This window comes from Diadema antillarum, unplaced genomic scaffold (genome assembly GCF_040938485.1).
Source record: "Diadema antillarum isolate AM-2024a unplaced genomic scaffold, OU_Dant_1.0 seq00001459_RagTag, whole genome shotgun sequence".
In the NCBI taxonomy this organism is placed as follows: domain Eukaryota; kingdom Metazoa; phylum Echinodermata; class Echinoidea; order Diadematoida; family Diadematidae; genus Diadema; species Diadema antillarum.
Window position 1 is genome coordinate 402,856 of NW_027272204.1, and position 25,921 is coordinate 428,776.

The 25,921-nt window shown below is 41.3% G+C and overlaps 1 protein-coding gene across 1 annotated transcript in view; it reads right to left on the minus strand.

The window, feature by feature from the left end:
* LOC139709687 (protein virilizer homolog) overlaps positions 1–24,365 on the minus strand; it is a 45,279-nt gene extending 20,914 nt beyond the window's left edge. The window contains exons 1-17 of the mRNA XM_071621644.1: positions 24,292–24,365; positions 20,854–20,966; positions 18,663–18,795; positions 17,634–17,796; positions 16,742–17,464; positions 15,934–16,143; positions 15,604–15,742; positions 14,548–14,770; positions 12,232–12,313; positions 8,822–9,032; positions 6,746–7,010; positions 5,264–5,361; positions 4,497–4,609; positions 2,525–2,881; positions 2,165–2,314; positions 1,444–1,635; positions 825–910 (exon numbers count right to left, since the gene is read on the minus strand). Coding sequence (XP_071477745.1) covers positions 825–910; positions 1,444–1,635; positions 2,165–2,314; positions 2,525–2,881; positions 4,497–4,609; positions 5,264–5,361; positions 6,746–7,010; positions 8,822–9,032; positions 12,232–12,313; positions 14,548–14,770; positions 15,604–15,742; positions 15,934–16,143; positions 16,742–17,464; positions 17,634–17,796; positions 18,663–18,795; positions 20,854–20,966; positions 24,292–24,336 — 3,303 coding nt within the window. The 5' untranslated portion in view covers positions 24,337–24,365. The remainder of the gene's footprint in view (positions 1–824; positions 911–1,443; positions 1,636–2,164; positions 2,315–2,524; positions 2,882–4,496; positions 4,610–5,263; positions 5,362–6,745; positions 7,011–8,821; positions 9,033–12,231; positions 12,314–14,547; positions 14,771–15,603; positions 15,743–15,933; positions 16,144–16,741; positions 17,465–17,633; positions 17,797–18,662; positions 18,796–20,853; positions 20,967–24,291) is intronic.
* Between the last annotated feature and the right edge of the window lie 1,556 nt (positions 24,366–25,921).

Genomic DNA, 25,921 nt, shown 5'->3' on the forward strand with positions numbered 1-25,921 from the left:
GGAAGAGGAAGAGGAGGAGGAGGAGGAGGAGGAGGAGGGGGAGGAGGAAGAGGAATATAATAAGGGCGGAGGATAGGAACAGGAAGAGGAGTAGGAGGAAGAGGAACAAGAGGAGGAAGGTGAAGAGGCATAGGACGAAGAGGAGGGAGGGGGAGGAGGAGCAGGAGGAGGAGCAGGAGGAGGAGCAGGAGGAAGAGGAGGAGGAAGCGGATGAGGAAGAGGAAGAGGAGGAAGAGGAAAAAGTGGAGGAAGGTGAAGAGGCACAGGATGAAGAGAAGGGAGGAGGGGGGAAGTGGAGGAGGAGGAAAAAGAAGAATAGGAGGGAGACATGGGAGGAGGAAGAGGAGAAAGAGAAGGAGAGAAGGGGAGGAAGAGAAAGAAGAGGAAAAGGATTAGTCACAAGGGGTCACCTTATACTTCACACAAATGGAGAGGTCAGGCAGTATTATGGATGCAAGTTTGAGAGAAACAAAGATTTTTTCAATTCCTTTTCCTTCCTTTACTTACTGTTTACAGACAGTCACATCTACCTGTTAAACGATAACAAAAAGTCTCCAAGACAAATCAAACTTTCTGAATATCATAAAAACTTAGCAGAACTGGAACCCCCCTAAAAACAAACAAAACAAACAAACAAACAAAACAAAACAAAAACAAACACTGAAGGAGTATGAGGGGGAATCTAAAGGCAAAGTAACATGACAAGAATATTGAAACCACAAAAGACCATAGAAAGGTCTCCCACATATGGATATCAAAACAAAGAAGCCAAACAAATGTCTGTGCTCTGAACCAAGCTAAGAAAATCTTTCAGTCATCCCTACCTTGGTGCATGCGATGAAAGTACTGAGAGCACCGCTGGAGTAAAGCTGCATCGTTGCAACTTTGTACTTGAGGTCTGTTGGCTGTACTGTAAGGACAATAGGAAATGCATATGATTATATATATGATTGGAAAATATGATACTGGAGAAAAACTTGACAGGTGCCTTTGGATTAAGTCTGATGAGTTCATTTTGGGGCAATTTTTGTGTGTGTGTGTGCATTTGTTTATTTGTTTGTTTGGATATTAACATTGTGAGGGGTGTAGAATCTAATCTAACATATGGAGACAACAGCGTCACAACAGCTACTGATCACTGCATCTTTGGAGACATGATTTTATGAGGGTCTTTACAACAAAAAACAGTTTCTGAGGACATGTAATACTCAAGTGGACATGAGCTCCTGTAAGTTTGGATAATAACATTCTTAGATTTACTTTTTTCTAGGACATCAACTATTTTTTGTTGATATGATCTCCAGAGGGCAAACCATGTGCTGCAGAGCTCAAAGACAGGTCAGGATGGTGGGGACATGTTATTCAATAGGACATGAGCTTCTGTAGTTTGTTTGTTTTTTTCGGACATGATTTTTTGTTTCCAGGACATCAACTGGTCACTACCTTTGGTGGACATGGTCTCAGGGAGACAGACCATGTGCTGCAGAGCTCGGAGGCAGGTCAGGATGGTGGGGGCCGTGGCATTCAGGTTGGAGGTCAGCTGGCCCTCGCTCTGGTTGATGTGATCCACCAGGGTACCGACGCAGCTGGAGTCCAGACGGATGCCCTTCAGGGGCTGGACCCACTTACGAACAACTGAGAAAAAGAAGAAGGGACATGGGTCTCCTTACGGGGTGGCATAAAGACATTAAATATTAATCATTAGTGTTTCCCCTGCTGAAAACCAAACCAGTAGCTGAGATATCCAATTTGCATGCTGTATTATAAAAGTGGACATTTTTGCAGTGTTGAAATTTCTGCGCACTTTGTGCAACCAGAAGCTAGCGCAAAAATAAAAGCACACAAATATTTTTGCTCGCCATATGTTCCAGTAGCTAATGTCTTGATTTTGCGGAATTAAAAACACGTGAAACTTTTCTAACATGGCCAAGCACGTAAAATTAGTCACACAAAAATATCCACTTTTACAGTAAGTATCTGATTCACAACTCTTTTTGTTAGTGGGAGTGGGGAGACATGTACTAAAAATCATTATTTTTACATTGGTCATCAAGACTTATAAGAATCAATGAAGAACTATGCAGAAGCATCACAATACTCAAAATCAGGAGAAATCTGCAGGAGCGAAACTCTCACCGACTTCGAATTGACCAAGGACACTCACCATGCTCCTCGGTACAGCTGTCCATCAAGAGCGGGGCATACTTGTGCAGGAATCTCACATCTTCAGAGTACTGGACGATGATGGACAAGAGCTGGGCGGCATAGCCGTAGGTGGCTGTCTTCTTGCTGGCTAGCGCCACCTTCTCATCACCTGGGGGGTTAAATGTGACACAAAGGGCAGAGAGGCTAAATGGCAGGAATATTTTGTGATTCTTACTTGCACATGTTACAACACAGTCATGTTTGATTCAAGACGTTGTAGTTTTGAATCAATGCAACCTACGACACTCTTGTTGAAAAATGAACACAGATTACATAGCACCACAGGCAGGAATGAGAAATAATGGACACCTCCGGTCACCTGCATTACTTGTCTCTGTCAGGTGAGCCAACGGCAGCAGACACTCCAGGTTGTCGGTCATTCCAAACACCCGGGCCAGGGCCAGCCGTCCGTGTGGGCCCCCGGCCATCAAGTAGGCCCCGCTCAGTGCTGCAAGCACCCCCTCATTCTCCACGTGGGTGGCGAGGTCGTGGACCGCCGTCCGGTGCTGCCGGATCAGGTCGGCGTACTGCAGCGCACTCAGCGTGTAGATCAGACGGAAGCCGAGTTGTTGGAGGTTGGTCTGGCACTCGGATGGTTCTTCGTCGTCATAGTTACTGGTCAGCGTCTGTAGTAATGCTTTGCTCGTCTCTAGCTGACTGAAGAGGTAGAGAAGACCTGGAGGGAAAATAAAATGGGATCTTTTTTTTTACCTCACTGTAACCTGTCATCTAAGAATCAGCTACATGCATCAGCGAGAAATAAACATTTTCTCTTTTGCTGTCAGTCTTACACCTGTATACAGGACAAATTTTTTCATTGTGTTAATCAAATTATGGTGTCTGCAATTGTGACAGCTTTTTAGTATGTTCTCTACTGAGAAAAAAAAATGGACTGAATTGCATGAAATTAACTGAACTGCACCTTTATCTAATAGTCCCTAATTTTGAGGATATACCTTCTGGTATATGTTGGGTACAATTTGATGAATTCTTCCTTTGCCTCACAATGTGACATTATGTTACATCAACAACAGATCTATTTTGATAATCATTATGTCAGATGGTGATTTTTGACAAAGAAGGGAGAATCACAATCAAAACATGCTAATCCAAAGAGTACGCAGGATGGAGGACAGGTCTGAAAGGCCTCGGTAAAATATTCCCCACAGCTTGAGCAAAACCATTGGTTTTCCAATCCATGCATTGCACTTTCAGATGAATGAATGTATGTGAAATTCCTTGTACAGTTGAACCTCTCTTATCCGGCCTCCCTTTATCCGGATCTCTCTATTATACGGACGCAATCTCGCCATGATTTTTTTAAAAATAATTACGGGGGGAAAGGGGGATTCCTAACTCCTTGAGAACTCCTACACAAACACACATGAATTACATATTACTTCCAACATGATTAACATACATTAAATCAAATTTCCTTCCAAATTGCTTACCTTCAGACATTTTAACATCCCCAAACATCCCCAAATGTAACAACGAAAAGGTTGCAGCATACACATTACTACATGTGGTACTACAATGGGCTACATCAGTACATGTGTATGTATATGTACATGTTTAAAGCATTGAGTCTCCCGTATCCGGCCAAATCCCTTATCCGGATGAGCCCCGGTCCCGACTTGTCCGGATACGAGAGGTTCAACTGTATGTCTTTCTTTACGTCATTTACCATAATTGTGGTATCACCAAAGAGATTTTCCCCAGTGACTGCTAGAGTGCGGGGTCTTCATACGCCCTGTACCATTGTTTTGTGAGCGCAAGGGGAGCATTGGATGACAACGAGGCGGTAGGCTCACCCCTCGTGCTAACACGCTAGCAAACGAGCAACCGAGGAGCAGCCAAAATCAAGTGCGTACTTGCGTAAAAGTTCAGAAGTTCGCGTAATACGCGCTGTAGAAATGTATAATTAGTACGCAAAGTCCGCCATTACTAAGTGGAACAATGGCGGCCCCCATGAAATCACTGACTCCATTGTAGAGTCCGCCCTCTAGTGGTGGGGAGGAGAAAAATCTCTTTGGGTATCACTAACTGTTGCAGATTTTTAGTCCAAAGAGGGCAGCACATACAATTGAGCAAAACTTTGAAATTCATAACTTTTGACACAAGTTGGACATTGCCTGAGTGCTTTATAACTGTTTTGCATTTTGAAGCAAGTTGCCCTTCAAAGCAAGTTCTTCCTTTTGGCTGCACAGAGCACTTAAAACACTGGCTGCTCTGAGAATTGGGATCTTCACACAGCAATGTGCAAAGGTCTCCTTTCCTGGTTTGCTCACCAGACCAGTGACTGAGAATCTCCTCCAAGACGTCGACGATGATGCTGGTGATGCTGTCATTGGAGGAGGTTGCTGGGCAAGACAGCAAGAAGAGGATGCACTCCAACAGATTCCTGGGGAAAAAAAGGGAATGACCAAAAAAAAAAAAAAATGTTTGCCAAGAAACACTCCACAACTGTGATCCCCTTTTGTCACAGATGTAAACAACAGTAAACAAAATTAACCCATCGGATGCTTCGAGTGGAGACTGGCACAGAAAACCCTGTGGTGTTGTACACCGTCCGATATCCCAGGCACAGAAAGGGTTAACACACAATAAAATGTGAATTGATAACATGCTGATTGTCATAACTATACTGTTATCCACACTGTCATATTACCCTTACTTTAGAAAAATGCAGTCCTTGAATGGCACTTGTTCCAATGTCCATGTCAAAGTTTGCTCGGATCAATAACAAAGAACCTGAATACAATCCACTAGATACCACACTAAAGTAAATCAATAGCGAAATTTACCCACTTTATATGCATGTGGATTCGGCAAATGCAAAAAAGTTTAGTGAAAACTGAGTGAAGGTTTGAGGAAAGCTTGATAATCCTTTAAGAAGTCATACAAGTCAATTAATATAGCCCTCTCCTTCCATTAATCCCCCTTTCTACTCTTTCTACCTGTACCCAAGAAAAAAACAATTTCAAAAGTTTCTAATTTCAGCAATGGGAGACTGAACTGCCCCAGATCACGCCTCAGGAATAGAAACATCTCTTACCTGGCCCTAAACATGTGGCACATGACCGGCCAGGGGTTCCCCTGGGGTGGACTGTTGATGGTGACTGAGGTGGGGAATACCCTGGGATGAGGCTGCACCTAAAAATAGAACACAGCACCATGGTGACATTGATGATGATGGCATGGTCCGTTTGTCACAGCTTGCACTACAGCATCACTCTGAGTTTAAGTTGGTTGCATCCCATTGCATTGATAGCAGTGTGACAACAGGCAATCATAGAGAAAGCAATTTCTGTCTGTAAATGTCATCATGATAAAAACAGATACAAATATATATACTTTGTACATTTTACAATCCCCCGTAATTAATCCAGTGCAATATATTTGAATAGGTATACATTGTACATATCTCCTGAGAAGAATCTCATTGATCAGTATAGGCTTTGATGATCAGGTGTACGTGAGTGAGCACTGGTGTGTAACGAGAGTAGGAAATCAGCAGGTCTGATAATGTACCAATATGTTGTGTGAGCGTAGTGGTGCATATGCAAAAACATGAGAGAAAGAGCGAGTGAAAATGACAAAGAGCGAAAGGGTGTGTGACAGTGTGTGAGACAGGTGTCGAAAGACAGAGTGTGAATACCGAACCCTGATCATCTGTGTTTTTGTCATGATGTTATGTTTACGGCTTGCTCAGTTTGTAGGTCTACATGTTCTGTCGTATGACCTCGTTTCTCAATGTCAGTATTTTACGTGTTTCTTTTGTATGGATACTTGTTTTGTAATATTTGTTGTCTCTTTTACGATGTAATTCTATGTGCAATTCAGTCATATGACTGCGAGACATGAATACTTCAATATAATACCATTTATCAAAATAAAGAAAGAAATATGCTGACATTTTTTGTAAAGCTATATCATTGAAAATAGACTATTATGTATGGGGTATTTGTTGACTCCTGGCTAGTATCTTGTTTTGTTTTGTTTTCTATTTTCATCTTTGGTTATTATCAGGGGCCAAAGGTTATAGTGACTCCTGTCACCCAGCTCATAATTACAAACCGCCTGCCGGGTATAGTAAATGCAGCAAGATTGAGGCAACTTGTCAGAGCAAATGAAATTGAATGCAGATGAACACAGAAAGGTATTTCTATTTAAATCATAATGTAGAATCTGTGTGTGTTTTTCTTTTGTGTTGTCTGACAACCTCCTAGTCTGTCTCTCCAGACCATTTTCTTGGTGCCTCTATTTGATTACAACACCTCATTGACAAAAGTGAGCTAGGACTAATGACATTTACCTCATAGCTTGTCTCCTCAGGTCATTTTCTTGGTGCTTTATGCGACCACAACACCACACTAACAAATGTGAGCTATTCAAGACTAATCATATCAGCCTCCTAGTCTGCTTCCTCAGGCCATTTTGGTGGTACATTACTTGATCCCACAACCTCACTCAGAAATGTGAGATAAGATTAACATTATTAACTGAGGCTGACACATGAGTCTCCGCTTGATCTTACAATTGTGTGCGGGGCCGTCCTGATGATGGTCAGCAGCTCGCTCAGGCAGCCGACCACCTTCTCGACGTCGCCGGCGTTGATGGAGGCGCCGTCGCCGTCCATCCGCTCCTCCTCCAGACTGCTGGACTCCACGGTGTCGATGGTCTCCTCTCCAGCCTCGGCTGGGGGCTTGACCTCTCCCTTCATCTCGTCCATCCCGTCCTCACCTGCCTGGTAGGCCTCCTGATCCACCTCCACCTCGGAGGCGGGGACCTTCTCCACAATGCTGGAGGGAAGAAGGGGAGGATCAATGTCTTGAATTAACAAAGGAAAGCCTGAAGAAAAGTGTTAGCTAAAACACAAAGCCAAACCTACCATAAAATATCAAATTCGTATCCCCCCTAAAAAAACAAAAAAAAACAAAACAAAAGTGAGACAAGAGCCTACATGTTTTGTTCTAATCTATCAGTTTATAGATCATGCTTTGACCTAATCCTATCCCACATTCCTACTCACTGCACATCTGCGCTTCATCGCATGAATGTATTATCCAGTAATCAAAACATCACACTTCCACCAACACTGCATACCAACCCATTTCTTCTACTAGTCCAACCTGTCCCTGTTACACCAGTAGATGGCCACTTTTTGTGTTTTTTACTGGTCCAAACCTTAAAATTTACTGGTCCTGTTCTTTTTCTTTTTTTTTTTTACTGGCTCTGTCAATGTATTAAACTTTCTTTTTTACTGCTCATGTCAGACCAGTAAATTTGGCAAGATACGGGCCTGACAGTGATTTTTAATGGTCTGGAACCATCGGACCAGTGCCAGTGTTATTAGTTAAGCGTTGCTTTGATGGAGACAATTAGACCTTAAAGGAAACCAAAGCTCATATATAAATGTGGATTGAGTAAAAGCCGCAATATTAGTAGAACATCAGTTGAAGTTTGAGAAAAATTGGACAATCCATTCAAAAGTTATGGCATCTGAACAAAAAGTCCAGAGCACTAACAAGATAATAAACAGACATATTCCACTGAAAATGCAACAGAAAGAAAAAAAGTGGAGAAGCAATGATCCAGCCACAGATACGATATATGATTTCCTTCAAAGCAGAATGAGAAGTATGTCGCATCGATGATTTCTATCTACTTCCAGCTCAGGGATGAAAAAGCAGCCCTTCCCTGTTCTTACAAACATGACTTATGACAGCAGCTGCACCAATCACATTCCATGATCAAGGTTTCCAGGAAAAAAACAAACCAAGAAAAAGACATGACAATGGAAGTAACTTGACAGAAGCAGACAAGCCACTTAACCCATTGAGGCGGGCTGATTTTGCTACAAAATGCATTTCCCAAAGACACCTGCCCGAGTATACTCGGGACTCATCTTTAACGGGTAAAGAGATCAGTGTTTGCCAGAAAGGGAGATGTTTCATTCTCCCACAAGTCTGCGGGTGAAATGGGAGCTTCTTAGAATGGGGATCTGACAGACATGATTCTAATTAGGTCAATTGATCATGAGAGAATGACAATTTCTCTATCGCTGTAAATAATGTTAAATAGGTCTGGCAATAGATCTTCCAGTGGAATCATCTGCGCGGTGATTTTTTCCAGTCTTCTTCCCACTGAACGGGTGCACCTGGGGGTGTTGCACAAAGAATTTAAGTCCAGTTAGGATCAACTTAAAATTATGGTATACTGTGGGTGTCATCAATGGTTTTCTTACTTCCTAATGAAAATTAACATTTTGGAATATTTTTAATGCAGCCATTAATATACAAAATAAAACAACTGACAAAGGATCTTTTTTCTGAAAGTTTTCATAACAATTTGAAGTAGATTCTGAAAGGCTAATAAAACTGAACAGAGAAACAAGAGGCATATAATTCCACAATTTGAAGTTGATCTTAACTTTTAAGATGGACTTACAATCTCTGTAAAACACCCCCCTGGAATAGCGAGTGGCTATCCATCCATGAATGACTGCAATTCTTCATCGACACAAATGCGAGGTACTCGAAAAGACAACATCACATTCAGGGCGGGGCAGGGCAGGGTGGGCTGAGGGAAGGGGGTGTTTTGCTATACTGACCTCTCAGTGACATCGCCAAGTCTGGACAGGACCTCAAAGAGGTGCAGCTTGTTGAGCAGAGAGGCGGCAGCCGTCACCACGCGGACTGTCTGCTCTGCCAGGAGCAGTTTCAACAGACGCTGGTAGCAGCTTGACACCGCATCCTCTGGGGGCTGCTCACCTCCGAGGAACTGCTCTATGCCCACCTGCCAGTTGGTTGTAGAGTCCAGGGCTGGGGAATTTGGAGGATTAGAGATCAATGTGGCATTACAGAGGGTAACACTTGCATGTCATCCACAAATTCTTGGAGAAGTGGTATTCAACAGACATAGGTCTGTCAATGATGACAATGATGACTGGCATTAAGAAAACAGCAAAACAGCAAAAATTTTAAATTACAAAAGTTAGGCTTTATGTTAATTCTACCAATCTTGGAGCCTAAATTGTGACAGGTATACATTGCAAATGTACTGAGAAACAGTGTAGTGCTATCAGTAATTACAAAATGTACTAATGAAATATCAATGAAATCAGCTAAAAGTCTGTAAAATTTCCTAATATTGACCATCCAATAGAAGATGCACCCTGTCATTATCTTCAGCTGATGCACTGAAATATAGAATGTTCAAACAAAATTCAAAGCAGTGTTAAAGGGACATTCCAGACGATTTTCGTAATTTCACATCACGTAGCACATAAATCGACAACTACATGTATAGATTTGTGGAGTCTATTGTGGTTCTTAATCAGAGAAACAATACCTTGAAAACCTCAAACAAATTACACTGAACAAGGATGATGACATAGGAGGTTCACATATTTCAGAAATGTAGCAGTGTAATTCCGTTGCAATACCATTTGCTTGTGAGTTCACCTGTGTATAATCTATGCATGCCTTCTTCTTTTGTTCTGCTTCCTTGAGCCCCAACTCATGCATACTTAGGGTGGGATTTCACGGAGCACGCGAACGATTTGCGAAGGACGCGAATGGCAAAATCCAGCATTCGTATTTTATTCTGCAAAAGATCGCAAAACGAACGTGAGGGTTCGTAAGCGTCGTCAATTGTTCGCGAATGTCGTTTTTACTTCGGCGATGATTTCAAAAAAGTTTGAAATTTTTTGCGAAGCTTTTCCGCACACTTGGTCGTGATTTGCCCGCGAATTGTTCTCGAAAGTGTCTTTAAAGCCTCGTCATATGATCAAGACCTTCGCAAGACACGCGCGATGTTCGCAAAATGTTCGTGAAACCCAAGACAGACTCCGAAACTTTGAAGAATGTCTCGCGTATGTTACGCGAAATCTGCGAAGTTTTTCCGATCATTTTACGACGTAATCGCAAACTGTTCGCGTACCTTTTGAGACATTCTCGCGAACGTTTGCCGCACGTTTGGGGATGTATGACCTATACATCCTGTCTACAAATAAAAATAATACCATACATCCAAACATCAATTATTAACAACTACAGTAACAAAACAAATTAAAGACTACCAAAGAAAAAGACATGTTTGATATACAAAAAAAAAATCGCAGAATACACTTAATATTAATCTAAAGTATGCAAAATTTCATTTGAACTGTATATAGAGATTATGTGTTGGCGGAACTGCAAAAAAAAAAAATCAAATGCTTTACTAGTGGAGATAGGTCCTAGGGAAAAAAAATGTAGGCAAGCACTCAATAGAAAAATGAGAGAAAAAGAAAGGAGAAATAGAGGAAAGAAAAAAAAATCAACTCAAGTCAGCTTCCACCTCTCCTTGGGTAGATCTTATCCCATGACTATTGAAAATTTTTCGTTGTTCGCATTTCCGTCGCATGTTCTTCGTGTAGGTAACATGCTGTACTTTAGCAATGATACACACGACATTCACACATACGTCGTGGAAACTTCGCACAAATTGCGCACGAATATTTTTCGGCTTCTTTGTCGGAACGCATTCGGAGAAAAACTTTTCCGAATGTTGGATTTTGTCATTCGCGTCCTTCGCAAATCGTTCGCGTGCTCCGTGAAATCCCACCCTTATGGTGACTCTGCCATGTCATCATCCTTGTTCATTGCAATTTGTTCTAAATTTTGAAAACATTCTTATTCTTCATCCCAGGTATCATAATTTATGAAACTCTGTCCTCAGTGTAACCAATTTATAGTTGTTCAAATGCAAAAATCTGAAAATCATCCGGAGGTCTCCTTTAAGCTTACTTGAAAACTCATATCACCAAACCTCTCAAAATGCAAAACCACTCCTTCATGTAAGAGAACACCCAAGAGTTTGAGGATTTATATTTTCTCACGGGAGTGGGTTAGTGCTGCCAAAACCCACAACACTTTTTCACAACAATGTTAATTTTCTTTTCTCTTATTTCAGAGGGATGAGCCAAATAGTACACATACACAGACGGAATCATGCCTCTTTTATGCACAGGGTGACTCAGTCTCATGTTTCAATTTGTAACTTCATTTTCAGACTTATCGACAACCCTGCACTGTGATAAAGCGTATTCCAGTAACAGCATTGACAGTGAATCACACAAGTGTGGCATTTTGCAATGGAGTTACAAATTATATTTCACTTTTTTTTTCCCTCCGAATTTCGATTCCGGGGGTTGCCATGACCTTCCCCACTCAGGTCACATGCAAGAGGATTCAGAGGTTTACGGATGAGGACAAGGAATGGGGCTGAAAAGATTCAAAGGTCACTACTCTGGAGATTCTGATGCAGAGGCAGTGACTTCCACTCACTGGAAAAAAAAAATCCTCTCAATCCAACAAAGTAAAAGGATTAGGTGGAGGAGGAGGATCTATGGGATTTACCTGTGCATACTTGCTTGGTAACTGCATCCTTACCGGACTGAACAGGTGTACTGTTTAATGTTTCCTCTTCTCTTATATCTGGCTTCATGCCAAAATTGATTCATCATCTCATCACGCAGAACTATCGTTTCCAACCTGAACAAATTCCTCAATTAATCGATCAAATATTTCATGTATCAAAACTGCTGGCACGTGTCATGGTCATCGGTTTCCTTCTTTTCGATTTTTTCATTCCTGCACGTCTTCAATCCAGCTGGAGATGATATTTTGTGCATGCGATGATGATGATGATAATGCCGGAAGGAGAAGATGCCAAACTCCTCTTGGCAAGTTTCCTTTGCAGAGTTCACATTCTTATTTCCTGGTACAAGGTCACAGTCTACAGCAATGGAATGTGCCACAGCTTGTTCGTGTGGATACAACAGACTCTGTCGCTCTTTGCCAAAAATAATTAAAATAATGATAATGATAATAATGATAATTTGAGACAAATATTACCATGTAACTTGAGCTGTGAACCTCTTGTCTCTCATAACTTCCCTAATTGCAAAACCCTTGTCATCATAACTTCACTTGGTGTCCGATAAAGTATGTCATCTAACCATAAAGTGGAACCAACCTTTGATTGCAAGAAGCTTCAGTGACGAGGCCATGTTGTCTCTGGAGATCAAATCTAGCAGACCATGCTGCACATTTGCGTTCTGCATAATGTACATGAACATAAGATATGAGAATCAGCATGTATACATGAAGGTAGTTCAGAAATGATGCAAAAATTCTGCCAATGTCACATGGTTAACAGTGGCTGGTAGGGTACAAGATAACCAAGGCAAGCTTTACAGCAAGCCTTGAAATACAAGTGTAGCCAAACAGCTCTCAAAGGTACATCCATGGGTAGATTACAGTTGTCTAGATAATTTATCATGGGAAGTACATGTATGCTGATTTCTACAGCACAAACAAAACAAAACCAAGGTTAACATAGAAAGGGTTTGGCACCTATTTCAACGAAGGTGAGTAAATAATATAGCACTCTTTGTAGTAACAGCACATCTAGCACATTTACAGGGATGGTATAGTTTTGGGTGAAATGGGGACTCAGATTTTAGCTTCTAATGACAAACCTCTTACAAAATTATATGAAAGAGCATATAATTCTCAGAAGAATTCAAAGTCTATTTCATGAAAATTGGTTTTGATATGGATGAGATATCAAAGAACAAAGTAATACAAAGTGATCGTAACAAAAGGTGGGTCCCATCTTTTATTAGGATCTTTATTTTTGCATACATTTGTACAGTATCTCAGTCATTCTAAAATGAATTTTCATTAAATAAACTTTGGATTCCTCTTAGAATTGTATGCTCTTCAATATCTCATAAGAGATTTTTCATTATCTCACAAAAAGCTATAATCAGCAACCCCCATCTCAACCAAAAATGTATGATCCCTTTAACAGTTGATCCCTTATAAGTCTTCACATTAGAATTCCTCTCACTGCACACCTACAGTAGGTGGCTCATTTATGACAGTTGCACCTTAATTTTTTGCCTCCTAAGATAAACATTTAACAAAACTGAACGATAACAAAGTCTCAGTAAAATTGTCCGAGGAGAAAAAAATCTTTAAGTGTTTTCAATGCTTAAAGGACCAAGTAAAAATGTCTATTCCAATTAAACAAGACACTCTCACAAATACACCAACTAAGCATGATTACTATACTAACAAGTATTCAATGAACACCTCCAATAGGCCTTCTTGGCAGCATGACTGCAAGGTTACTGCACTTTTTCGCCATGTGCCAGAATGTCACTACCTTCATATTGCAGCAGAAGAGATATTCAATCTCCTCTCTGACCCTGGTTTAGAGGTATCAAGGACTTTCTGCCACTATAAGACTGCAGGACAAAAAGGAGCTACTTGATTCAAGCGTATGACTTTCAGAAATTTTGAATGTGTGGCTTTAAAATGGAGATCTCTGTAAAATGGTGTCCCTCACATGACCAGCATACACATCTAAAGGTCTCCGTACCAATATCTGCAGAGGTTTGCAATGATTGAAAGTTGCCGCTATTGCAGTTACCACAGTTCTGACTCAAACAATCACATCTCACTGGTTGCACGGCTGCAGTCATAGAAACTGCAATTACTGTAAAGTGGAAATCTTCACACAAGTAATTTTTTGTGCTCAGTTGGGTAAAATCAATTTTGCATGTTTTAAATTCTGCAGAATCAAAATGTGAAAAAGTGTTGCATTCAACGAGCAAAATATTTTGCATGCTTTTATCTTATGCTGGTTTCTTGTAGTATGAAATGCGCAAAAATTCCACACTGCAAAAACTGTCCACTTTTACAGTATTGCAACTTATAATCAGTGTGTGGAAAGAGATTTGTTAAACAGTGTGGATGCCATGCTAGATGATTTATCTCGATTCAAAGTGACATAGCATTAATCACATCTTTGTAATTTGGCTCAGACCTTCATGGGAAGTAATACTTTGATGGCATCACTGTCTTTTAAAGTAACCCTGTCTTTAGTACAAGATTATTATTTTTTTTTTAATCATTTCTTCAATTTCTTTTGGTAACATGGCACCAGGAACATATTCTGTTCCGCAAGTCTGACTGGCTGCACTGTCTGCTATGTTGCTCCATAAAATAATGATGATAATGATAATACTACTACTAATAAAAAATCATCATCAACATCATCATCACCTTCGTCGTCACCACCATTATCATCACTATTATTACTATGTTAATAATAATAACATAATAACAAAAAAAAAAACATTATGATGATGATGATGATGATGATGATGATGATAATGATGATGATGAGGCTTTGCTGGAGGAGAAAACAAAAACAAAACAAAGGCGACAGTGTCCAAGGACATTCCTGAGGTAGTGCAGACCACCAAACCTCAAAACTCACCAGCAGCCTCTCGGTCATCGTCGGTCCAGCATCACAGAGGAGCCCCACCAGCTTCGTGCCCGCCTTCAGCTGCCTGATGTTGATGGCGATGGCCTGCTGGAGCGCCACATCGTAGTCCAGGGCTGCCACAGTCCAGCCGACGATCACCTTCAGGACGCCCTCACTCACATAGGCCAGGCCGAGGGGGAGGTGCAACGAGAGTTCCTCCAATGTCGCTACCCACCTGCAATAGACGCACGACAATATACGTACGAGTTTAAGGCAAATCAGAATATTACATTTCACCTTACAAGAAATCATTGCAAAGCATTTTCCATTCTTTCTTTTTAAAACAAAACATAAGATTAACAATCATATGAAATGAAGAGGTACTTAAACATATCAATACCTGTGTCAACTAAATACAGAAGTTGTAAGCATTATAGAATGGAATATATGAAATACATGGTATAACTGTATGAAATATCTATGGTTTCTGCATCATTCCAACATATTGTGAATTAGTTATAAAACTTCAAATATGTACACTTTCTAGAATTTGTGTTGCGGGACATGGTGCCCATTTCTTCTTCTTCTTTTTTTTGTCAATCTATCACTCTATCAACAACACGTTTGGTGACTTACTTGACTGTGCATTTTCAAGAAGATGAAAATGTAAAAAATTGGAGCCAGTTTGGTCCCCCTGAACCTCACTCATAAACATGATCATAGTTTCATAGAAGATTTTTTTTTCTCTTTTTTTTTAAGATTCTCTAATTTGGGGGTTCTTGGAAACTACAATTTGTACTCCTGTCTGCTAGTTTTATAAAAGATTTTTTTTTTTGAAGATTCTCTAATTTGGGGGTTCTTAGAAAGTACAATAATCAATGTACTCCTGTTTGTTGCTTTTATAGAAGAAGATGTTTTTTTTTTAAGATTCTCAATCAAATTTGGGGGTTCTTAGAAGCTACAATCATCAATGTATTCCTGTCTGCTTTCTATAATATACAAACTCTTCCAACATCTTTCTGGTTTCAACAGATAAACTGATAAAGTCTTGGCCTCTAAAACACTTACTTGGTGTTGTAGTCAGTTCCTTTCAAATCTTCCACCATCTCTGTAATGGCTAGAGCCTCTTTAGGTAATTCTTCCGGCTTGTTTTCCTCCATCTTCATCTTCTCTTCCTCATAGAACGTCAGATCTGGATCAGTGTAAATTCCGGTTACAACGAAGTAAGAATTCAGGCCACAACATTATCCGGTCTTTGTATTTCTATTGTTTATTTGTTCGGTTATAATGAAAGAAAACTGCCGGTCCCGAGGACTTCACTAACGGGAGTCCACTGTATTGCACAAAAAGTGTGAGAATAATCATGGTGGCAAAGCTAAAAGTGCTGATTGACGCTGACCTTGAGGGGTAGCAGTTCGTGCTGAAAGGGGTCGTAAGGAGTGATGTCTGGCCAGCTATCGTCCTCCAGCCCTTCAAGGTCCACTCCGGCTTCCAGCAGTCCTCTCAAGCTGTCCACGTCCTCCAGCGCCTCCTCGTCACTCAGAATGTCCTCGTAGCTCTGGCCGATGCTGTCCACATCATCGTTCTCTTGTGGTCTCTGTCTCTCTGCTGAGAATGTTAGAACAGATTGTTTATATAAGGATCAGAATCCTCATTTGATCTCCTCATCCTTCCCTCTGTTTCACTTTCAATGTAAAACGGTCACTATTCAAAGGAAGCTTACTCTTGCAGGATTAGAGAGAGTGATGTCGCCCTTGCATCCACCTGGAAAAGTTACATTAAATACTGTAAAACACAATATTTTCGCAGCATGAAATTTTCGCGAATTGGAGCCTACAGCCTTTTTCGCGGCATGAAATTTTCTTGAGTTGCACTCTAACATGCAATGCGTAAAGTGTATACAAGAATTTTCATGTGTATTTTAATCTTGCAAATCTTGGCTCCCGTGAAATTTGCAAAATTAAAATGCACGCGAACATTCCTTGTTTTACAGTATTCGTAACAGTTACAACAACACACTCCACAGCTAAATCATTCCCATCCGAATGACATAACTCCCACTAAAACTTTGCCCCACATTCGCTGATCTTATCTATTGATTCACGCATCAAGAATGTAACTTAACAAGGAAATATCATAAATTTCCTCTCCTCTGTCATCATCTAAAGCAAATTCCTTAAAACAAAAGAATTAAAATGGAACACACCTTCGGCAATATTCTCGAGGTCCTGACGAGTATATTTCCTGTGTTGCGGCACTTCCTCTGGTGACAATGGCTCAAATAGTTCCGCCTCATCTTGGCCCCTATCAATTCCATCTTCCTCGTCATCACTGCTACCCGCTCTTCCCCGTGATGCTTTGTCGCCACCATCCTCCCTCCCTCCTTCAACAAAGTCTGGCGATTGCAACTCGGGCTCTCCCGGGGGAGTCCTGGGACCACGGTGGATCCTCTCTCTCCGGTCCTCAGCCCACTCTTCCTCATTACCCTCGTCCCACCACGAATCGGTGGTCTCCCATCTCTCTCCTCCGTCGCCGGGCTCTGGAGGGGCGGGCGGCCCACCCTCTCCCGCCCACGAGTCTGTGGTCTGCCACTCCCCTCTCCCTTCACCCGCACCTCCCTGCCACATGTGGGGTGGGCCACCATCCTTGCCCTGAGGGGGCGGTGGCGGCTGTTCCCACAATTCTCCCCCGCTCCCAGCCGGGTGGGGCGGAGAGGGCGTCCGCGGACCCTTCTTCTGCGGAATCGGCTGGGGCATGCTGGTGGTGGTGGGAATCGGGCTGGGCTCTGAGATGGGCTCTGGCTGGGGTTCGCTGTAGCGTGGCCGTTTTGGTAGGGCTTCTCGCTCGTGCGACCAGGGCTCCCACTCAGATGGCTTGTTCTGCTCTGGTTGGTGAGGATGGACCGGCTCGGGTGAAATAACCGTCTCAACTAGAGGAGTGAAAAAAAAAAGAAGATTTATGAACACTTCATCCCATGTGTACAAGGTGTAAGACACTGTGACAAATGTATGTACACTTCACAATCTACATTGTACACTTTAGACATCTGTCAAGATAGACTTCAAGGATGAGTTAGACCAGTCCCCTCTCTAACTTACTTGGCCTTTTGCTTGGCTGAGGTACTTGCTTCGGTGGTGGAGGAGGTGGTGGAGGTGGAGAGGGGGACCTCTGTGGTTTTGTGCCACTGGATGCTAGTTTTCCAATCACCATCAATGTCAGGCAAGCGTAGTTTCCCCGGACGACCATCCTTTCTGTTGCTTCCTGAATTGTCAAGCATGGAGATGTCAGCTTTTCTTTTTCACTTCATTTCATAATCAACATATGATCACAATCCTATCATCGTCATCATCATCAGCAACAGCATCATCATCATCACCATCATCATCACCATCCCCATTATCATCATCACCATCATCATCACCACATTACTAAATGTATTTTATCACAGTTACCACAGTCACTTCCATCAATCACATCTTAGGGTTAATGAAATTACACTAACAAATAAGATTATGAAATATATTTATGAGATGAAAATATAATTTGAATGACTCAAACAAAAGCAACACCACAGCAACAAATGAATTACAAATATTATCAATGATACTACATTTTGACTGCTTGTACGGTGGCTAATATGGCATCTACAGGGTGTCTCAAAAATGGTCATTGCAGTCTAGTGATTGTGGCAATGCTCTCCTCATCTCAGTTGAATTGTGCATAACAGGTCTCTTATATCTTTTTTTAAACAACATTTCTCTATGACCTTGCTCACGTCATATCATGGACTCTACATATCATACATCTTCCATGATCAAAATTAATCTTTTTCTATGGCAAGTGTGTTTGCTGGATTGAGTATAAGTTGAGTTTCTCGTATAAACACGACTGTGATATGAAAACACAGCTGTATAGCCTAGTGCAATCATCACCTTGCATTGTATGGTTTTATGCATTCATTAAAACAACTTTAAATCACTATGGTATGATAAGCCATGCTTAGTTCATTACCACTGGTACAATGTGTCTTCCCCAATGATATTTTCCTCTTCTTTTTTTCTTTTTAACAAATAGCATCAACCCTTTGCCTTACTGTGATGAGAGGAAAGAAAATAATAAGGCGACACCTTTGATTTCGTCAGAAGCTGTATATCACAGCCCTCCTTGTATTCCAGTGTACCAAGCCTCTCAAAGGTTGCGTTGGAGTTGCTCATGTTGTGAAAAAATGTCTCCAGTTTGAAGCTTGGAGGTGACGTTTGTCTACAGAAATCAACATAGGGGGAAGGAGAACAAAAATCAACATTGTAATTTCTGCTCAAAATGCCAACAATACAAATTCAACTTTATGTTCTATTCATTTAGTATTACCTGAAGAATACCTTAAAAATTCAATTAGCACTAACAGTTATTTCTCTAATTTGGTATACAACATTGACTACATGTAGGTTACTTATGCTACAATGACTCAGGTTTGATGACAAAATCAGAAGTACATGTATTCACATGTGTGCCTATTCCACTGTAAGTTCAGGATTTCAGTTGAAAAAAACAAATACAAAAAATCTATATATCCAAGAAATTCCTACTCTGTATGCTTATTGGATAATGGTCAAATTGTTATCATTTAATTCCGATAATGTCTTACTCCATAAATGCCTTCGTTCTTTGCATACATGTATGTTTCCATGCTAATCCACATATTGACCGATTCTGTGACGCGCTATGTGTATTTTTGGCACTGGGCGCAGCCATAGTGGGTGTCTCAGCTGACCCCCCCCTTCCCACTCCCCACCCCTCTCCCTACATTAGCACGCGCGCAGAATGAAAAACTGCTTTAGCCAATCGGCGTCTCGTACTGAGTGCGCGAATGCTTGCTTAGTGCGCGAACCTTTGTTACAAGTGCGTGATAAACATGTTGCCCGGGGTGGGGGAGAGCAGGGGGGGTCGGCTGAGACACCCACTATGGCTTCGCCCAGTGCCATGAAATGTCTGCTGCCCTCAACGAACCCGAATCAGTCAATATTTGTGTCTTGGAGAACCCGCAGCAAGGGGATATCATGCAATAGGAAGGCTGGCCCAACTTGGGTGTACTCGGGGAATCCCCTTTACGAATTGTGAATTGTGAATCCGAATTATAAATATTGTGAATTGTGTTTCATCATCTATCTCTATTGAAGTACAAATGCAGTCAAAGAATCTCGACTGGGGTCGAATGTCACTGATCAATGAGCATACGCTTTGATGCACATATTTGCTGACAGCCAATTCCATTCTTACAGGCCTTCACTCATCACGGTCTTTAAAGGACAAGTCCACCTTCATATATACATGTGGATTGAGTGCATGCAGCAATATTAGTAGAACACTTCAGTGAAAGTTTGGGGAAAATCGGACAATCCGTTCAAAAGTTATGAATTTTTTATGTATCTGCACAGCCCCTGCTGGTTGAGAAGACTACCAGGGTGTATGATGTCACATGCGTACAACGAAATAAGGAAAATACAAAGAGAATTTCACAAAATTTTTCTTTTTGAAAAAGGTGCACATTTCCTCGACTTGTCACTGATAAATGTTAAGGGTAATATTATTTCCCTTGCCTACTGAAAGAGGGAAGCCAAGGGTTATTTTATTATGCGGGAAAAGTGAAAACATCTTGCATTTTCCTTAAACTGTAAAAGTGAATATTTTCACGCGACTAATTTTTCGCGCTCAGCCGGGTAAGAAGAGTTTCGCATGTTTTTAATTCCGCGGAATCAAACCTCAACTACAGGAACATACAGCATGCAAAAATATTTGCATGCTTTCATTTTCGCGCTAGTTTCTGGTTGTGCAAAATGCGCGAAAATTTAAACGGCCCGAAAATGTCCACTTTTACAGTACTTTCTTTATATTGTTGTACTCATGTAACATCACAAGCTGTAGTAGTCTTCTCATTCAGCAGTGACTAAGCAGAAACTTCAAAAATTCATAACTTTTAAACGGATTGTCCGATTTTCCTCAAACTATTGCTGATATGTTCTATTGATACTGCTGCATTCACCTAATCCACATGTCTCTGAAGGTGAACTTGTCCTATAATTCAATGTACAGTGTACCCAGGTGGGCAGCAAATGAAGACTGATGCAATCGAGTCAACCTTCCCTTCTCTCCCCATGCTACCAGGTCCTTAACCCGTTGAGGACGGGCTGATTTTGCTGCAACACGCATTTCCCATAGACCCCTGCCCGAGTATACTCGGGACTCGTCCTAAACGGGTTAAATAGCTGTGTACATTCATCTATTCAGGTTCTCTCTATCCGACAACGGCACCAGACTTACCCAAGCCTCGAGTCATCTCGGATGCTTGGATGGATGGCATATCCCCTTGGAATGACACGAACCTCAGTAATAAAGACTGGCATTGAGAAATGGACTAAGTCCATGTTCACCTCCTGTTGATGAGCAAAAAAAATACAATATGGGACATCATCAGAATGCTTCTGATGCCAATGGTCGCCACTGATGGTCCAAATCCACGCACTATATCCTAATGTAATGAGTAATTTTAAATGGCATACAGTGGGCTGTGTGTGATGGACAGTGCAAGACACACTAACTCATCACAATGAAAACCAATTAAACTCAATTATATTTCTGACTCGGTAAATTATTCTCACATTGGTCGGGAAGACTTCCAATGTCTAGCATTTGGGGTGGACCATTTCACCATACACTAGGCTTTGGAGCTTGGGTTTTGCACCCTGCTCTTTGCATTGAAAGAATGAAGCGGGATCTTAAATAATGAGTCATGAGTTGTTACTCTCTTACATACGCTGGATACAGCCTCAGGACCTCCTATTATATACATGTATGTCCTATCCAAGGGGCAGAGTGTGCTTTGCCTCTACTGGAGGGGACATCATGATAACACACATGTGGCATTGCTCAGTAAGAATGTTAAGACTCACTTGGATTAAAACCCACACTCAAACCCAAGCCATTCGATTGAAAGGCAGTTATGCTACCGATCCTGGCCTGAGCCACCTTGCTGCCCTGGCCCTGGGACTAGGTTTCCTAGACCTATGGTAGTGAAAATCTGTTGTTTTCCTGTGAACCACAAGTTCATGTTTGTGTTGCGGATGTTTATTTAGATCTGTATTTGTTAAGACTGGCATGACTAGAGTCCAGAGTAGGGTAAGCCTACCAGTATTTGGTCCCCTACCAAAATGCGGTCACTTATCACAAGCCAGTAAGTTCTACTGTCACAACACACACACATAAATCACATCATTTTACATTCTGGCACAGTCATTCACAACAGGAAAGTCCCACAGTCCCCTCCAAAAATCCATTCAAAATCCCAAATTTGCTGTCAAAAATGAAGAATCGGCACAACTTTTCAAAAGCGTGCATGAGTTAAGCCAAGTTTTAAGAGTACGGGTCACCCCCAAATAGGGCTAAAAATCCAGAAATACGCCGTTCTCTTGCGAGATTTTTTGCTTATCGCAAGCTCAGAGTGTGATGGTATCTGCAAATACGCAAAACAAAAACAAAATCTCCATACGTGACGATGCAGTGACTCAATGTACAAGGGTTAAATGCAAGTGCCGACTTGCCAGAATTTGGTCACCAACGGGCGCTGCAATGTCCCCGATGTAATTTTGCGCCAACAAGGTATGGCACAGCGCATTTTTCAGCGGCCTTAAATGGGTATTGACATTGAATGCGCATATCACCTGACCGTATTCTGGGGATTTTCAAGGTGATATATTTGGGGATTCTGTGAAAGTCTATGATGTGTTCAACAAAACAAACATTGCGATTAGACCTAAAGAAATCTATCTATACATTGCTGTAGATATGATTTGTGTATGTGTTATTTTAGTTTTAAAAATATTGCAGATTGCAGAAAAGCTTAAATGAACGAATACTGGGGGTTTTACCCTACTTTATATTCATGTAGCGGTTTTCTATATATATGTATCATATTGTCTGGCATTCTGGCTATTGTAAATAACGCTGTCTGGCGACGCCAGTATTTTGTCAACATCCACGCGAACTTTCTTTGTGCGCCGACACATGACAGGTGCGCACTACATTCTTTGCCTTTGTCATCGTGCCGAGGTATGCGTATTTCACATTCCAACAGTAGTCGGATTTTCATAAACACACCCCTTGTTTTGCTGTCACGGAAACAAGCTACCAATTAGTGGCCAGCTGTGCATCTTCACCAGCCAATTACCACCCTCAAAGCTCCTGTCCGTGACACGTTTTCTCCGACCACGCTGTTTAATTTTCCAAGCTTCCTCACTTCACGATTAGCTTTCATCCCGAGAGCACATCCTAATCTTTGGAGTCACGCACGTCCGTATATTACTTCCCACGTCTTTTCTCGCGGACGATACCTCGCGCCATGGACTGTCATTTCTTACGGATTATTACTCAATACGGAATATTACACTTCCTCGGATTTTATACCTCGCGATATTCGCTCCTTTTTGTATCGCGACTCGCCCTTTCTTCAGGCTCTACACTCCAACCTGGGGATTTTCTACATCGCTGCATTCAACGTGATTCGCGTCCCGTTACATCGCTGCATCGGTCCTGCTAGCGTGCTGCCGGTGGTGTGCAGACTCTACCAGGGACCTCGCAGTTCTTCTATCCAGCGCTCCAGCGGTGGACTCTACCCTCGCTTGTGCTAGCCGCGGCACCCGGAGGCTACTCCACGCTGCCGCTGGATCTTTTGTACATATTTCTATGGGACACTGTCGTCTTCGGACACCCTAAGTGCATTCGGAGTTAGTCCATATTATTTCATATCATTTCGGGAAGTGCAATAACCATTACAAGGACACTGTTCACCTCTTCTGAAGGACACTGTTCACCTGTTCACCTGTTCACCTGTTCACACTGTTCACCTGTTCACACTGTTCACACTGTTCTTCTCAAGGACACTGTTCACCTCTTCTGTTCACCTCTTCTGTTCACCTAGTGTAGTGTATTCTACCACTGACACGGTCGTCTACCACTCCTGCCGGTGGTGCCTTCAGCTCCAAGTCCCGTCAGCCACTCGGTGAGTAATTGTTAGGTATTTCATAACAGGCCCACACAAAAATACCTACATTCAGTTCACTCTCACCAGAATTCTATATTCTAGTGCATGGTGTGCACCCTAATACTATGTGTACTCTATTCAATACTATTAATTCACTAGTACATTTATTTATTATATTCTTTTAGTACCAGTATTATTCTATAAAAAATAAAATTTAGGCCTACAAGTGTATGCCTAAACGTTAGTGAGTTTTCTAACTTTCAGTTGAATGGCCCGTTGCCTAAGTAATCTTGTTTCGAATGCACTTTAATAAATAAACCAAAGTCAGCTGTGGAAACAACTACAATTAACAGATTCAAGTCAGAAGTTGATGCATTCCTGTCAAAGAAGTAACGTTTGAAGAATTACTGTAAAGTTTACAGGAGAAACAGATTCACTTAAACTTAATCACATACAGTAGAAATCCTAATGCAGCTGCAGCTATGCCGCTGCAGCTATGCCGCTGCAGCAGAGCAGTAAAAAATAAATTATTGCAATAAAGAAGTCAAGGTACTCAAGTTTAAAATACAGTGGAAGTTTGCTGAAAGTGGGAGGGCATTACAAGACTACCGTCTTTCCAGAGGCCCGACAAGACAGGTGAATACAGGTGAAAATTACCAGTCGCTACCAAGAGGAGGAAGATACTAAACAACACGACATAAATTTGAATACGTGGGACCTACCTCACTCGAGTCGTGCACTAGCGTGTCCACAAATAGGACCTCCATACTGTTCGCCGCTAGCTAGGCCTTGTGGATGTTACAAAGTGAGAGGAAACGACATTAAATACTGCAATATCCCTCGATCACCTAAAATCCCAGAGAAAAGCTTCTGTTTGATGACATTTCGTTTGACGACAACTCTAGCAAGCGATTCCAGATCCTTTCCACCTACCGCATAAACCGCGCACAATACAACAACTATATGTAGGATTAACTACACGCAGCGCTGGCGACAGCTCGCAGCACAGTGTCTGGTCAGGCTAATGTAGGATAAGCTTGCAGTGTAACATTTTGTTAGTTTTGGGTACTACAATATTGTGCTACATATGTGTACTAGTAGTAGTAACATGTAAGGCTCGAGTAGGGGTAAACCACTGAAACGCAGTATGCACTTTTGAGTACTTTAGTTTGTCCCTGATGTTTCCCGGTGCTATTCAAAATTTTTCATCCAAAGAGACACTCTGCATCTATGCAAATAAGCCTTGATTTGCATAATTTATCAAAAATGATAGGTAAAATCATTTAAAAATATGATTATGGATCCAATTGAAACGTCTAATTTGGTAGAAATGAATTTCATTGAATATATTATGTAGAAACATTTCATGCATGATCTTATCCATATAATGATGAAATTTGGATAACTACGCAAAAAATGCGAATTGTTAAAGGGATTTCTACATATTTAAGCACTTCATTTTGTGGTACAATAATGTCCTTACCTGAGATGTATGTTGCGTGGATCAAAAGAAAATGTTTCATTTGTGATCTGTCATAGGCTCTATACATCAATACCTTTACATAAGTTATCAGGGATTAAACAAACTAAATGTCTTAATCGCTTTGTGCTTCACATCCGAAAAAAAAACAACTCATTGTAATAATCAGGCCTAAGGCAATATTCTATCAACATGACTCTTCAGTTGTTTACTTATTTATTTATATTTATTTATATGTTTTATTTTCACAGGGTGGCTCCATCAGTGGGTTAAACACTGTTGTTCTTGGAGGCCCTGCATGAACACATACATACAAATAAACACATGAGATCATCAAAATCAAATTTGCAGTATCAAATCTGTTTGTATCTTAATATACTGTATACTGATATATATCAAACTCAAAATTTAACAAATATTATACAACACATTACATCCTCATATCCTTAAATTTCCTCTACCTCAGAAAGAAAGAACAGAAAAACAAAACAACAACGACAGATCTATACGTGGGCACAGTGGAGTGCCCTCCAAAATTGGGCTGAGAACGAATGTTTAGATGGGGCATGCCTTAAGTTTATGGGTAAACTGTTCCATTCGAGTGCTCCGGTGTATGAAAAAGACTGTTTCCCAGCATTAGTTCGAGTTCTAGTTACTATTAGCCCGTCAGAGACTGCTGATCTAGTCTGGTAGTTGTGTGTATTGCAAACTTTCTGAAACAAGAGTGACAGATACTCTGGAGCGTCCCCATTTAGTGCCCTATAAACCAGTTTGCACCTTTGAAGCTTCCACCTATCCTCTATCGTGGTCCAGTTTAGTTGACTTAGTACGTAGTCAGTAGATGTACGTGTGTCTACCCCTAAGACTATTCT